Source organism: Rhineura floridana, chromosome 8, assembly GCF_030035675.1.
Source record: "Rhineura floridana isolate rRhiFlo1 chromosome 8, rRhiFlo1.hap2, whole genome shotgun sequence".
NCBI lineage: Eukaryota > Metazoa > Chordata > Lepidosauria > Squamata > Rhineuridae > Rhineura > Rhineura floridana.
In genome coordinates, this window is record NC_084487.1 from 42,555,647 (window position 1) to 42,572,006 (window position 16,360).

A 16,360-nucleotide genomic window follows, 5' to 3' on the forward strand; every position below is an offset into this window, starting at 1 on the left:
CACATCTCTAATTTATGGCCTGTGCTGTGAAGTACTAGCCTAAATGGTCACAGTGATCCATTTTGGTCTTACTAGAACTAATCATTACCATTTTTGTACTATCTATCCTCCGTTTCTCAGATGTCCTCCACTGTGCCCCAAACTTCATCTATATTTTCCTGTCACCCCCAAATCTTTAAGTAGTCCTGGCTTCCCAGAAACTAGGTTAAACTGATATTTCTCCAAATATGAGATTGGAGAAAACATTTGTATGGCGACTTTTCATACACAAGATAGGGCAGTGCTGTCAAGTTTTCATCCTGTGCTTGTATTTAGCCCAGCAGGAGAGGAATGGAAACAAAGTAGTCTGATGAAAAGACAAAGACCTTGTAGTGCAATCCTCAGAGAAGCTTAAGATGAAAATCAAAATATCAGGCTAGCTCAGGGTCACTTGTGTAGAGCAGATTCTTCAACAGGCACCTTCATGATACAAGAAGGAATCCAGTCTCCCAACAGGCTGGCATACTGGATGGTAACTATTACATTTTTAGAAGACTGCACTTTTCCTTTATTTCTTTTTGCAACTGTTCCAATTAACCCCTATCCACCTATTATCAGTATCCTTAATAAGCTCTTTTTAGTTTACTGTAACAGGCAGCTCAGAGTTGTGAAGGTCAGACTGCCGACAGTCAGAAAGGGGCACCTGAAAGTTTCCTTATGCTGGTTTTGGGGAGCAGTGAGGCTAACCTGGACTTGACTCCTGAAGAGGTGTGACACAGGTGTGTCTTTCTTCCTATTGTTGGTCCAACATATTCATATCTCCATCTCTATTCCTGTCCCACAGTCTCAGCTTTCTTGTAACTCTCTTCCTCTTCTCTTGTCATTATCTTCTTCATCTTCTGCCACCATGCTTCTCATTCTCCTGCACTATGTCCCATCTTCTTCCTGTAGGGTCCCTTCCCTATTCCCTCTTGCCCTCCCCACCACTGTCTCTGAGAGCCTCCAGTAAGTATTTGGGCTGTTTAGCATTGCAAACACATCGGCACCGCCTCAGCCAAGATTCCTCGACATAAATTTGCATTTGTCGTTCATGAATATTTCACGCCCACCTCAGAAGGAATTATCTGGCACAGGAGGCAAGATAGCAGAGAATGAAGTGGAATAGCACTGCAGTATCTGCAGGGGTGGTGCCTATGGCATCTTCCAACAGGATTAACATTCCAGCACAGTGTCTTTTTCACAGGTTGTAGGTTTGGTATGAAAGCCCACTTTGTCCATGTTCTCCTGACACTCCTAGGAGATTTCTCCCAAATCAGTTCAAGAGGGCATGTGATATGCATCAGATTCTTCCCCCCCCTCTCCTAAGTCAATCACAGGAGGATGGGCTATATCCAGAATCCATTCCAAGGGGCACAGGCAACCATCCTTCCAAAGTGCTGCTTCTGGAAGAGTCTAGTTCACTGACAATGTAAGGCTCTTCTCTTCCAGTGAAGTAACTAGAGACGCTATCAAAGGAGAGCAGGAATCAAACTCTGGCCTTACCTCTTCCTTCCAAGTGAAGCAGCAAGATCTCTGTCATTTAGTAGCTGCTAGCCCCAAGCCCAGCAAAGAAAACAAACCAAGAAGGCATCCAGAATAAAGTATTGAGTTTGCTCCAGGGAAATTGTATCCCCAGAGATGTTTCAGGACTCAGAGGCAAGAGTTAATGAGATCACTCTGGGGCGGCTCCTTTAGTGCATTTCTCCATGACAAAGAGGTCATCAAGACCATTGTGTCAACTGTACAGCAGCCTGTGGCTTTGTCACTCAGTCACCTGTAAACAGATGGAGAAGCTTCATCACCAGAGCCTACTGGCATCAAGGGGAGAGATTTGTCTTCACTGTAAAAAATTGCTTTGGATGAGGCCTTCAATTTCCTAATTAAGGTGCCCTTAAAGCTAAAGGTTTTTATTATATACCTGAAGAGCAGTTCTGGCTCTGCATTGGAACGGCCCACTAATGGATTAACAATAGCTGTTTGGCCAAGGACTGGGATTTCCCTGGGCTCACTAGCCCTCACTTCACAAGTGTTTCTGTGAAATCAAAACTCACGAGACAAACAGCTACCACAAGATGAGCCCAGGGGCCATCATTTAGACCTCAGAGAGTCATCCAGGACAAAACTGGATGCTTGCAAAGGGGCAGTCTGCCTGTAGGTGTGGACTGCATTGGATGTTGGGATTGCTATTTTGCTGGTGGCACCTGGTTTGGGTTCTCTTTGGAGTCCTCTCCCTCCCAAAGTTTTCAAATCACAATAGTGGTCAAGGGCATATGGGGAATTCAGGGGCAAAGTGGAAGGAAGGAGCAAAGGAGCATGGTTAGGTTTAGTCTCGACAAACCAGCACAGACACAAAAGATGTTTTTGCTCAGAAAAATACAGTTAAAATCATCATGCAAATATAACGCTTATATCGCCTCTTTTTCAGACTGTGTGTGTGTATGCTGTGGTTGTTCTGAGTCTCAAGCTAGCAGTGGGAAAGAAGAGGTTGATAAGGGAGTTAGGACAAGCCTTCTTTCCCCATTGCCTCCCCTCCCTACTCCTAGCCTGTTGAAACAGCCCCGTCCTCCATTGGCTGTGGAAGATCATGGGCTAGCTATGTCCCCACCATCACCACCACCGCTTGCTATGTCTTCCTTTCTTTTCTTCCTTTTTCAGAGAGATGGGGAAAATGGAGATCAATGGCAACTCACAGCCCCCAGCCTCTTCCACATGCTTTCATCCCAACCTGCTTCATGACATAGATTATTATGGAATGGGAGGGGGAGGGGGAGGCTGGGGTGAAGCAGTTGAGGCAAGAAACAGGTTTTTCTTGCACCTTTCTTCCACCCTGACTGCCCTTTACCCTGATTCCAGGTCAGAAGGCGTTATCTCATTTCCCTGGGCTTACAAAAATCTATCTCGGATGGCATTCGTGTGTCTTTTAATAGCAACATGAAATGGGAGAAATTTGCCTGATACAGCTTCTGCCACCACTGCAGTACTAGCATGGGAGAAACTGCCCCAAGCCTCCCCTCTGTGCAAATATTAAAAGGCACAGGTGCCCTGTCCAAGATGGATTTGGGTAACCCTATGGCACCAGGATGATCCAGCAACCCTTTCCCTTTTATGATGGTTGGGGATCTATGTTCCATTGCTAAACAAGTCCAGCACACGTATCCTTCACCCCTTTGGAGTCATGCTGGAACATCTCTCCTCCCACTAACAAAACTCCCATCTACCTCTCCCTCATTTTAAACACCATAAGGGTGTGCTGTCCAGGATGCCCCCTACACCCTTTACACCAACAGGAGTGCTTTAAGGGAGTCAAAAACTGTGCTTGGTCCTGCTGTTATGTCTGCCTAGGATCACTACATGGCAAAACAGCCACAATACAGGAAACATGCTGGCATGCAAAAGGGACTGTGCAAGATGTGGGGGGGGGATTCAATCATGAGTCCCCTGGGACTATAGCCTTAGGGGTCTCTCACTAGGAATGGACTTTGGCCTCCCTCCCACTGCAGCCCCATAGTATATGCTCCATCCATCCCATCCATCCTGTATCTTCAAAGAATCCTTCTTTTGCTTAGCTTTTCTTGAGTTTTCTCTCACTGGGCAAGATGCTCACAATGAACATGCTCCAATATGTCTCCCCAGGGCGAGGAATACACTCATGGTGGCTCCTGGACAGATTTCATAAAGGACATACTCCAGACATGTGACCTGGAGTTCCAAAAAGGTCTCTATCCCCTAGGATAGGGATCTACCCCTTATCCTCTCTGGGGGGTGAGAGAGAGGCTCTCCACACCCCAAACAAGCATTTGTTCCCTCACCCCAAAGCATACTCTGGGGAGGGGGACTCCATTGGACCCCCCCAAAAAAACCACGCCTCCACAGTTCCCGTCAAGAACACAACTCCATGATCTCAGTCAACCCCTTGTTTCCATAATAAACAAATCCCTGAGATTTAACACACCAACCACTGGATGGCACCATCACTTGCTAACAGTCCAAACTGTTCTTGCTGTCCATGTTGTTGCTCAGATCAGAGAAGAGTCCTTCTATGATTGCTGTAGGAAGCACAGCGTGTATTGGAGGTGGGGTTGGGGGGAAAGAGTTCTGCCCACTGCATCTCAGAAAGTAGTTGACCATTCAGCTACTGTCTTTTTTCCCCACAGGAAGGATCGCTCCCTAGAACACCACAATCCCACTTTCCCAGCCACCCTCAGAGATGCTCAGCTGTCTGCCTCTTAAGTTTTGTTAGATCAGACAGGTTTTTGTTTTTTTTGAAAAAAAAACCCAGCTTCACATTGCTATTTCTGCTGCTCTTCCTGCAGGCAGACAACTGGAAAGAAGAGATGCTGCAAGATGCAGAGAGAGGTTAGCCCTGGTTGCATGAAGCATCCATCCAACCTCACTTTGAGAGTGTACATCTGTGGCCCCTGCTAGGACAAGTGACACTCCTGTTCCTGCAATGGTTTGGAGCCTGAGCAACTACAATCCAGAACTCCTTTGGGCCAGCTCTACTCATAGGGCAACACTGCCAAGGTAAAATCTTGGGAAGAGGCATTTCCTCCCGTGATGGCCAGTTGCTCCTGAAAACAACCTTTTGCCTAGTGGGGTTAAACATTGAAAAGGGATAGCTAGTGTGTTAACTGGCTGGGAAAGCTTGTGTTCTGTTGGTGTGTTCTGAGACAGGCAGGCACAGAGGGCGGGTGGAGGGGGACTGTACTAGGAATGGACTTTTGTTGCAAGGCAGGGATGTGAGGAAGCTGCATGGTGGTATGAGAGGGGGGATATGCCTTATCAAGTGGTGTAATAAGGCATACCATGGCAGAAAGAGGGTAGGAGGGGGTTGAAACATTCAGGAAGGCAGAGCCCCTTTATGCTTGGCACCAAGATAGGTCTTCCCAGCAGAACGACTCTCCCTATCATCATCAGAGAGTGGCTCTACTATATAGATTAGTAAACTACTGATAATGTGACACTTTGCCTGAGAGCCACCCGAGGTGTCCCATTCTTGCTTTCTGTTCTCTTTGGTTAAATAGACTCTATCTCATTCTCTGTAGCCCCTTAGGACCACACTGGAGCTGCTGAATAACTCTGCCTCTTTTTGTCCATTCACTGTTGCTTTTGAATCATTCCCTGCATTCCCATTGGAACTCTGGTACCCTTTCCCAGGTGCTTAAGGAAGTATGGTGGTCAGGAGTGAGACATCAGCAGCTGCAAGGAAGTAATGGGTATGGATGGAGAACTGGCGATGGAAGCATGGCTGAGGCTGACCTGCCTACCAGTTTAGGCAACGGGTGCCTATGCCTTTTTCCAGTGCCATTTTAGCTAGCTCCTAAGCCAGCCCTTTATGCAACATCTTGCCTTGAGGCCTTCTGTAACAACTACACACCTTCTCTCTGATTTCTTCAGGGCCTCCAATGGTGTTCCATCATAAGATTATCCTGTACTGCTGGGATAGCCAATGTGGTGCTCTCTTGACATTTTTGGACTACAGCTCCCCATCAGCCACAGCCAGGATGGCCAGTGTTCAGGCATGATGGAAGTTGTAGGCCCATGGACATCTGGAGGGCCCTATGTTAACTACTCATGCAGTGTACTGCATATTTCCAGCCATCACAGTGTTTGATTGTTCCCCTTCTTCTATCCACACTTAGGTCAAATTCTGGCAGTGAGGAGTAAAAGGAGCTGACTTGAGATTCATCTTGCCCACCAGGGAGCTCATCGCAGATCTTATTCATTCTTTGAGAGTAAAGAGCCACAGATTGGAGCTGGCTAGTCTGCTATGAGACTCTGCTCTGCAGGGTGCACATTTTCTGGGAGGAAGTTGTGTGCTGTTCCCTAAGACAGGATCTTGAGGTGTGCCTGGAGTCAGGACTCCTTGAGATCTGAGAGGGGGTTACAGATACTGCCCTCCTTCCCTTCCCTTCATCCTGGCGATCCCTCTTTCCCTGTCTCAGACAGCAGCACATTTCCCCTTTCTTCTTGGAAGACAACTGAACATTCTACTGAGGTGTGGGGAGACTCCTTGAGAGCTAGCACTCTCCCTTCCTAACCAATGAGGAAGGGTATGGAGAAGACAGGAGACCCTGTTATTGAAGTTCCATCTCCCAGCCCTTTCCAGAGTGAAGGCAGCCAGTACATCCTGCAGCAAGCTACACCCAGACAATGTTCATGGGCAGGTGAGGATATGTCAAGAAAGCCTAACTTTTGGTTCTTTTTCTTGCTTGTGTAAAAAAGGACACGGGGGATGCCAGAGGAAGCTGGTGGCTCTGATGTCAGTGGGGCAGTGAATCCACTCCAGGTTTTAGTCCAAACTTTGAAGGAGCTGGCCAAGGTGTTTGGGGCAGTGAATCCACTCCGAGTTTTAATCTGAACTTTCACAGAACTGGCCAAGGTGGATTCACTGTCTACTGATTATCAAAGCCACCAGCCTCCCCTGGAGGACATGGTAGTAGGGGAGTAGGCCAAGAAGACTGAGCACAAAGAGAATGTTCATTTGTGTTACACCAGAACTTTGTCTTGACTTTGAGGTCTTTGAAACAGTAGTACACTAGATGCACAGGAGTCACTTTTCCACAAGCAGTGCCGACACCACTGAAATGACTTTCAGTGACCCAACCATGTCCGCCGAGGTCATCCGTGTGAGTCTTTCCCATGAGATTGGCACCCATGCGCTCAGCAAAGTGCTAATTCCACATTTGGCAACCACACAACTGGTGCCTGACTGCATGGCTGGTTTGTTTAAAAGTTACCCCAGTTGTTGGAGAGCCACTCATGGGGAAGTGTGCACCCCATGCACTAGGGCACCCTTTGCCAACCTTGTGCTCTCCAGATGTTTTGGGCTATAACTCCTATCAGGCCCAGCCAGCACAGCCTTTTTGGACTACAGCTCCCGTCAGCCCCAGCTAGCACAGTCATGCTGGCTGGATCTGATGGGAACTGTAGTCTAGAGCATCAGGACAGCACCACGTTGCTGAATGCTGCACTAAGGCAACCTTTTAAGAGTCCCTTTGAGCATAGGTAAGGGAAGGATAAGGAGGGATCACCCCCTCCCTGCCTCACTTTTGTCAGGAGAATGAATTAAAAAGTCCCCCCTTTCTGGAATAAAATAACAACAGGAACAGAAAAATGATGACCTTTCCCTTCCACATCTGCTACCTACAAACCCAGTATATCCCTTAACAGTTGTCCCCTTCTCATCACCACAGTATAAAAGCAAATGTCTCCTCCCCACCAATCTGAAGGAGTAACAATGGTCCCTGTAACACAGTAGAGACAATTCATTTTACTCGGGGGGGCGGTTTATGTTCTTTTTTTGTAAACTTTAAGAAATGGTTTTCAGTTTCTTTTCTCAGGGTTTTTTTTTCACAGTCAAGTGGGTTAATTTGTGTGTGTGTGTTTGGATTTTCTTCCTTTTAATGAGAGAGTCACAACTTCTGCTGAGCAGAGACGCCTTTCCAGTAATCCAAGATATCGTGCAGATCTTCATCCTTGGCAAACTGGACTTTCTTCCGCAGGGCGTGGCCGGCCGCCATGTAAACCTCCTCCCGGTGATGCTTCTTGTAAGGCCGGAAACGCTCCCAGATCTTATGGGTGCTCTCTGAGGAGTACTCTGGGCTGGAGGAATAGCCCGAGAAATAATGTCTAGGTGAGAGCTGAGAATATGTGGAGTCCCGCTTGGAACGGGAGAGAGGCTTCAGGAAGGACACCCGTTGGCTTAAAGTGTCGCCACTCTCCTCGTAGTACAGAGCTGGGAAGGAATGCCGGTGTTCACTGCAGTGGTAGGAAGGTTTCACCTCCAGGTGGTGGATGGCACCCGGGGACACGAGGGGAAGACGATCCAAGGGGCTGTTGAGTGGGCTTCCTTTCTCAATGTATTTGGCATCTGCCTTACTCAATGGTGGGTGGTCAGGTACGTCAAGGCTGAACACCTTGGCACTCTTGATGGAGCCACTAGAGGAGACACTGCAGGTCTTCCTGGTCACAGCAGCATCGGCACTGAGCTGGCGCTGCAGGGGATGGTGGGAGCTCTCTTTGTAGGGTGGCGAGAGGAAGCTTGGCCGCTCCAGCCCACCAGAGGAAACACCCGGTATGGACTGGCATTCAAAAGCCATGTCAGAATCAACACCACCCCCTCCCCCCAGGAAAGAGGCTGTGTCCAACTTGAGGGCATCAATGCAATTGTTGATTATCTGGTTCACCTTGTCTACTTCCTTGGCAATTGTTGAGATTTCAGCTGCTGAACCTTGCCCATTGTCCAGTTCATGCAGGTCATCATCCCTCTGTGACCTGTCCAGCCCATCCCCACCACCTGTCCGAACCTCAATGTAATTGCCCTTGGTGGTGACCTTGGGAGTCTCCATGCCAGCCTCCATAGATTTGGATGAGGGCATCTTCTCCCCAATCATGGAGGGAAGAGAGGACATCCGTGAGATGGGGATTACAGGTGGCTCTCCCAACTTCTGTGACGGATGTACGATTGAACTAGTATCAATATCTGAGCCATAACGCATCTCCAGAATTGTTTTCTTCACACTGAGGGACTTTTGCTTCTCCTCTTGCATCCTACGCTTCCTCAGGCAATAGTAAACAATGCCAAGGATAATGACCATTCCAAAAAGACAACCTAAGATGGTCATGATGTAATGGGTAGTGGTGGATGTGTTAGCCATTGGTTCCTCTCTCCCTTTGCTCCTGGTAGCAAAGGAGAGGCAGGTATGGTTATAGCGTTTGGAGTTGCGTATAGAAGCCACACAGAAGGTATAATCTGTGTGAGCCTTCAGGTGGGTGAGAGTGACAACTTCCTTCTTCTTCTTCAGAGTCATTACATCAGAGATGTAGCTGTTATTGTATTGGACCAGCACATACATCTTGCTGAAGGGGAATGGGATGGTCACCACCAAGGCAGCTGAGGTGATCGTCACCTGCTGGAGCTTGATGCTGGGAATGTAGGAGGAATCAGTGGTGGAAGACGCCGGAGGTTCTACTGAGAGGAAGTCCCCTGGGCTAATTCCTGAATTCTCAGCATTGTCATCCTCCCTCTGAGAATCTGGGATGTATGGTGTGGGGTTGATCCTGGAGATAGATGGGAAATTGCCATCCCCGCACATTGACTTGAAGATGGTGATGGCATTGCGGCTGTGGTGCGGGCGCGGCATAAGAAGCGGGTAGCCAGCAAACTCCCGGGGAGTCTCACACTGTAGGCGGTCATAGTTTTTTGTGACATTGTTGAAGGCCACCAACCACATGAGGAAACCGTAGAGGTTGCAGTCACAGTTGAAGGGGTTTCCAGCTAGTTCACACACCATCAGATTGCTCAGGCTGGTGAAGGTACTTCCCTCTAGCCGGCTGAGGCGATTGGAGGACAGGTCTATGCTGATGAGGCTGGGGCATTCGGTGAAGGCAGTGGGAGTGACCACCTCAATCAGGTTGTGCTGCACAAAGAGGAACTGGAGTCGCCCCATGCCACGTAGCATGCCTTCCGTCAGGTTAGTGAGCTTGTTGTAGCCCAGCTGCAGCACCTGCAGGTTGGACTGTCCCATGAAGGCGCCATCCTCAATATAGGAGATCTCATTTTTTGTTAGGTTGAGGTCAGTCAAGTTACCAAAGCGGTTGAGGGAGGAGTAGAGCACTACTTTGAGCTTGTTCTCATTCAGCCGCAGGTCATGCACAGTGCTATTGATGTGCTGGGGAATGGTCTCGTATGGAGGCTGGTTCTGGCTGCAGATAGCAAGCCACACGTAACCTTTGTCTCCTTCAATCAGCCAGCAGTCACTGCGGACACCACTGGGAACAAAAATGCAGAGCAGGGTAGCCACCCAGAATCCCAGACGGAGCATGTTGGGCTATGCTGCCCCCTTTTGGCTAAAAGAGGCAAAACCAGCAGCAGCAACAACAAAATTGGGAAGTAAAGGTTAAGAGGGCAGGTGACACCCTCGGAGCTTAGCAACTGAAGGGCATGAGCACCCCAGTTCTATCTAACACCACCATTGTCACATGTGTCCTGTTTCACACACAGATGGTGACCAACTGATCAGCTCCTGCAGTCAATCAGAGTGAAAATTGTACTTGGAGAGGAAAGATAGATATTTATGCTTCTTCTCAAAGCCAAACAAAAATGAAACATTCAGCAACAAATCTTCTTTGTGTGACTCCTCCACAGCCTCCCCTGAACATCCCCATGATGCGACTGGGAGAGTTGCCTTGGTGCCACTAACACTCCTTGGGTGCAGCTTCCTCTTCCTTCTCTCGCAGGTCCTCTCCAAGATGCTTCAGAACTTCAGATCAAACATGTTGAAAACAAACAAACAAAACAGAACGTGGGGTGGGGGAGGAGAGGAAAAAAGGAGAGAGCGTGATCCATCTGCCATTGAAATCTGGAAAGGAAACACACAAGAGACAAGAAGAGGCATCAATTGGGGGGCATTGAAATATGAAAAAAGACAGCTAGGTTTGTTAGTTTCGCAGGGATGGGAGAAACTGAGTGGTGAGCAATGGGGATGGAGGAGCGGAGTGCATTGGATTAGTATTGCTTGCTATGTTGATAAGCTTTGGTGAAGAGAGCCTTTGGAACATAATCTTGTATATCAGTGATAGCCAGAAGGGTACTTGGGTTCTGTTATGTAACAAAATCACAGTCTTGCGTGGAGGGGGAGAGAAGAATGTGGAAGATGGAGAAGAAGTGGGAGAAAAAGGAGAATATACAGCTGTGTTTCAATCTGCTTAGCATGCCCCCTCCCTTGAATGCGGATTTTCGTCTGTCCCTGTCTCTCTCTCTCTTTGTGGTGTGCGCATGTATTTGTGTGATAAATAAATAAGAGTCCTAACTAAATGCTTTTCTCTTCCTTGATGCAAAAAGATAAATAATTCATTTGTTGTATAACTGCTCTTGTTCTGAAAATAATTATCTCGCCTTAGCAGAGATTTTGGGGAGGGGGGGCAATATGATCTGGGTGAGTGCAGACTACGGGGGGGCACCTTTAATTGGTGGAGAGAACCGTACAGCTCTGATGGTCACAGCTGGGCTCAATGCATGCTGGGGAAAAGGGAGATGTGTCAACAACACACATAGCTAGCAATGCTTGGGGTCGACTTTCCCCTTCGGAATAAAGAATATTGCCATCATTAGCAGCTGTGTTCTTTAAACATGTGAGTTTACTGAAGTGCTTCCATATTCCCTTAGCCGCAGAGCTGTGTGTATTTCTGTGATTTCGTGATGGTTGGGCCATGGCAGTGTGAAACTTGGTATTGGGCGCAATATGGCATGCTGACAATTTTTTCCTCTCAAAAAAGCAAGTTTCTAGCCCTCAAGGATGGACAGATAGGCTTGAAATAGGCAATGCATGGTGAAATCTAAAAAGCTGGACGGGGAGGTACAGAAGCTAAACAGGATCCACAATGGTCAGGGGTTGAAGCTTCAGCAACCGGAATAGCTCTTTCTACATTGTCATTCCTAGCAGAAATGTACTAACTTGCATAATTGGAACAGAGTACAGAATTTAGCTTTTCTAAGTGCAGAATTTAAGTTACGTTGGTGCAGATCTTTGGTATCTTTCTCCAGGTTCTACTGACATTTAAATATAAGAAGAGCCATGCTGGATCAAATCAAAGGTCCATCTAGATCAGGGATACCCAACACGGTGTCCTCTAGCTGGCCATGTTGACTGGGGGGAGGGGAGGGTGATGAGAGCTGGAGTCCAACATTTGGTGTTGGCCCTGATCATATATCTTCCTATTTTCTGTTTCCCATCGCTGCCAGGCAGATGTTTTTAGGAAGCCCACCAATAGTCTATGAAAGCAATGTTTATCCTCCAGCAACTGGCATTTGATGTCATACTGCCTCTGAACACAGGGGTTCCATTTAGTCAGCATGGCTAATAGCCATTCATAGACTTCTCCTCTATGAATTTGCCTTACCCCTTTTAAAGCTATTGAAACAAATGACATCTCCACATCTTGTGGCAATAAGTTCTACAAATTAATTCTTCCCTGTCTGACCTATACCTACTGTAGGGATGGAAAGCTCTATCAGCTCCTGTTCTCTAAGTTTCTCATTTTTCCAATCTTAAATTCAGTTCTTCACATTTCTGCAGCAATTTGTGGTTTTTTAAAAAAATTCTCATGAAAATTCTCCAGCATTTTAGTGTTAATATCTCCTAATAACCACATTTCCTATGCAGTTTTGACAAATGTCAAGCCATTTCTCATCATATAATGCATTTTTGCATGTTATTTTCACTCGTATATTCATTTTATGCACTTTCCCCTTATACATTTTTGTAAACATTGGTTGGTAAACTGCATCTCAATATTTGAATAAGTGTAGATTTTGAAGTATGGTTGTATTTTGGTTCTTACATTGTTTCGGAAAGCACAAATTTTATATTATTATTTATTTATTAGAGTTATATCTCACCCTTTCTCCCAACAGGAGCCCAGGGTGGCAAACAAAAGCACTAAAAACACTCTAAAACATCATAAAAAACATCCTTTAAAATATATTAAAACAAAATGAAAAATGGAAATGGACTGCCTTCAAGTTGATTCCAACTTATGGGCGACCCTATGAAGAGGGTTTTTATGGTAAGCAGTATTCAGAGGGGGTTTACCATTGCCTTCCTCTGAGGCTGAGAGGCAGTGACTGCCCCAAGGTCACCCACTGAGCTTCATGGCTACACATCTTTAAAAACATCTTTTTTTAAAAAAAAAAGCTTTAAAACATCTTTTTCAAAAAAAGCTTTAAAAAGTATTAAAAAGCAGTTCCAACACAGATGCAGACTGGAATAAGGTCTCTCCTTAAAAGGTTGTTGAAAGAGGAAGGTCTTCAGTAAGCAGCAAAAAGATAACAGAGCTGGCACCTGTATAACATTTATGGAGATTGAATTCCAAAGGGTAAGTGTCACAACACTAAAGGTCCACTTCCTATGCTGTGCGGAATGGACCTACTGATAAGATGGTATCTGCAGGAGGCCCTCACCTGCAGAGCACAGTGATCGACTAGGTATATAAAGGGTAAGGCAGTCTTTCAGGTATCCTGGTCCCAAACTGTATAGAGCTTTGTACACCAGAACCAGCACCTTGAACTTAGCCAGGTAATTAATAGGTAGCCAGTGCAATTCGTTCAGCAGCAGGGTGACATTTTGGCGATACCCTGCCCCAGTCTCGCTGCCACATATTACACCAGCTGCAGCTTCCGAACCAACATCAAGGGCAGCCCCACATAGAGGACATTACAGTAATCCAGCCTGGAAGTTACCAGTGCATGGACAACAGTGGTCAGACTATCCCAGTTCAGAAACAGCCACAGCTCTCTTACCAGCTGAAGCTGATAAAAGGCACTCCTAGCCACTGAAGTCACCCAGACCTCTGGTGACAAAGTTGGGTCCAGGAGCACCCCCAGACTACGGAACTACTTTCTTTCAGAGGGAGTACCACCCCATCCAAAGTAGGCAACTGACCAATTACCTGAACTCGGGAACCACCAACCCACAGCACCTCCGTCTTGCTAGGATTCAGACTCAGTTTATTGGTCCTCATCCAGCACACCACTGAGTCCAGGCAGTGGTCTGGGGCTTGTACGGCCTCTCCCAATTCAGATGTTACAGAGAAATAGAGCTGGGTATCATCAGCATACTGCTGACACCTTGGCCCAAAGCTCCTGATGACTGCTTCCAAAGGCTTCATATAGATGTTAAACAGCATGGGGGACAAGATGGTACCCTGCGGCACCCCACAGCACAACTGCCAGGGGGCCAAAAGACAGTCTCCCAATGCTATTTTCTGAGAAAGGCCTTGGAGCTAGGATCGGAACCACTGTAAAACAATGCCTCCAATACCCATCTCACCAAGTCGGCCCAGAAGGATACCATGGTCAATGGTATCAAAAGCCACAGAGAAATCAAGTAAGAATTACAGGGTCGCACTCCCTCTGTCCTTCTCCTGATAGAGGTCATCCATCAGGGGAACCAAGGCCAATTCAGTCCCATACCAGGCCTGAACCCAGACTGGAATGGGTCAAGATAATCTGTTTCATCCAAGAGTACTTGCAAGTGCTGCGCTACAACCTGCCTGGTATGAGTGTAGCCACCCTGATTAGCCAAGCCAAGCAGTTGTGAGTCTGGCTTTTAGAACACTGATAGTTGGTTCTTACTGAGCATGCCCAACATTATAACAGACATCAATGCTAATTTTCTTAAATTAATTAAAAATCAGCCAGGCATTTTTTTAACTTTTAAACTCCAGAAGATGAAGGTCAGAGTATGGGGCAAGGTCAGTAATAGAATTATAGGTACTTGTGAACATGGCTGATTTTTAATTAATTTCAACAAATTATGAGAACTCTGACAGAAGAAAAGTCCAAAAGGGATCTGTTTTCTCTCTCTCTCTTTTTATACTTTGAACTCTCAATTCTTTCTGACTGTTGTGTGTATCACCATGAAAACTTAGAGGGTTGTTAAGCAAGCATTTTGGAGTTTTGTAAAGTTTTGTTTTGGAATGTGCTTATGGGAAGCAGCAGAATGGCATGAGGGCTATTTTCAATTTAACATTGCAGAATGCGAAAAATCCGTGCTGGCTACAGTATTTATTTATTTATTAGATTCATATCCCACCCTTCCTCCCAAGAAGAAAGTGTTATTAAAAAAAATCCAAAGCATTCCAAAGAGAGGCTCCAAAAGACATGAAATAATTAAAAATCACTGAACAAGGAAACTTTTTTTGGCTTGCATCGGAAACACAAAAATGTGAGTAATTTTGATTCATTTTAACTTACGGTGCTCCATAAAATATCACCTTAATTTGTGATCAGTTTATACACATTATTTATAATTAAGTTTTACATCCCTCATTGTATCCCATATGTAAAGTTGTGATATTCTCAAAGGTTTTTGTTTAAGGAACTTCATTTGGAAGTTTACATTTTAAAAAGACTTGTGGAATATTCCTAACTTTTTTTTTAAAAAAACTAGGGGTGGAGAAATACATCCCAGCCACAGAAGAAGTGCAATGTGTACTGAGCAAGAGAAAAATGAGAAGAGAAATATGGTGTTCCAGACTGCACTCTGATATGGTACTACTGAGCAAGAAAGTAGTAGCTTAAACATCTGTGTTACATTTTTCAATCAGCCCTGACGGAAAGACAAGTCCTCTACTGATCAGAGGGAGGTACTGCTAACTTAAACCAGAAAGAATTGTTAAAAAGAGAGAATGAGTATGTCTTTTTAGCTGCTCAAGCCTGCAATCCTAAACATACTTACTACTGAAGACAATATAACTTACTTCCTAGTAAACATGCATAAGACTGTGCTTTTTCAGCGGTGCTCCTCTTTGTGGAACTGTATTTGAATTGCAGTTTGTATGGGCCCATCATTACAAGCCTTAAATACCTATTTGTTTCAAGTTGTTTTTCTTGAAAGTATGTTATACCGTTGCTGCTTGATCTGATGGTAAATTGTTTCATTCGTTTTAATAATATTATTAAGATGGTCATGCGTCCTATTTTTCAGAGGACAGTCCTTTATTTGATAGACTGTCTGAGGATTAGTCTAGGTCAGCCTTTCCCAACCAGTGTGCCTCCAGATGTTGTTGGACCACAACTCTGAACTTTCCTGACCATTGGCAATGCTGGCTGAGGCTGATGGGAGTTGTGGTCCAACAACATCTGGAGGCACACTGGTTGGGAAAGGCTGGTCTAGGGGAAGGAATCCTCCCTTTTCACTGCTGTCCGATATGTCAGGTTTAAAGATACAGAACTCTAAGATGGGAGAGCAGGTGCCTGGAAGTTGCACATCAACACAGTTAGCACTTGGACAGCAGATGGGGCAGGCTTATGAATCACCTGGTCAGTAATTTTTAAATTTGCATATATACATATACATTAAGCATATGCAACTTTTTATGCAAATCTGTGTCCTCTTTTGAGGCAATATGGCAGCGGCCACCCTAGGTATTATTTTGGGCTGAATATTATTGTTATTGTTGTTTTACTACTATTTTATTACTTATTTCTATTGCTAACTTTTCTGATATCATGACAACTGCGTTTTCATCAATTATGTGATTCTACATGCTGTGTTTATATCATGTAAACCACTTTTGTGAGGGCATGGTCCTAAAAGGTCACCTAAACATATTTTAAACAAACATGAGCTCTCATTAGATTCTCAGGTGATTCCTTTCCTTTCTTTTCTTTTCCTTTCCCTTATTTTGTTTTTCAGACAGACCTTTACTATACATTTAAAGCACAAGACTTTCCCCAAAGAATCCTAGGAACTGTAGTTTGTTAAGGTTGCTGGGAACTGTAGCTCTATGAGGGGTAGGGGTGTGCTAGAATTCTGCCCGAATCGGTTTTGGCACA

General features: G+C 45.6%; 1 protein-coding gene across 5 annotated transcripts in view; it reads right to left on the reverse strand.

Annotated features, from left to right (window-relative positions):
* Positions 1-7,362: 7,362 nt before the first annotated feature.
* The window catches only part of ELFN2 (extracellular leucine rich repeat and fibronectin type III domain containing 2), a 171,738-nt gene continuing 162,740 nt past the window's right edge, over positions 7,363-16,360 (reverse strand). For 4 of the 5 annotated variants that reach the window (XM_061582799.1, XM_061582798.1, XM_061582802.1 and 1 more), the window contains one exon: positions 7,363-10,382. In XM_061582799.1, the coding sequence (XP_061438783.1) occupies positions 7,434-9,845 (2,412 nt within the window). In that variant the 5' untranslated portion in view covers positions 9,846-10,382 and the 3' untranslated portion in view covers positions 7,363-7,433. Of the gene's footprint in view, positions 10,383-15,282; positions 15,341-16,360 lie in introns of those variants that run through there. The other variant, XM_061582803.1, reaches the window with a different exon arrangement.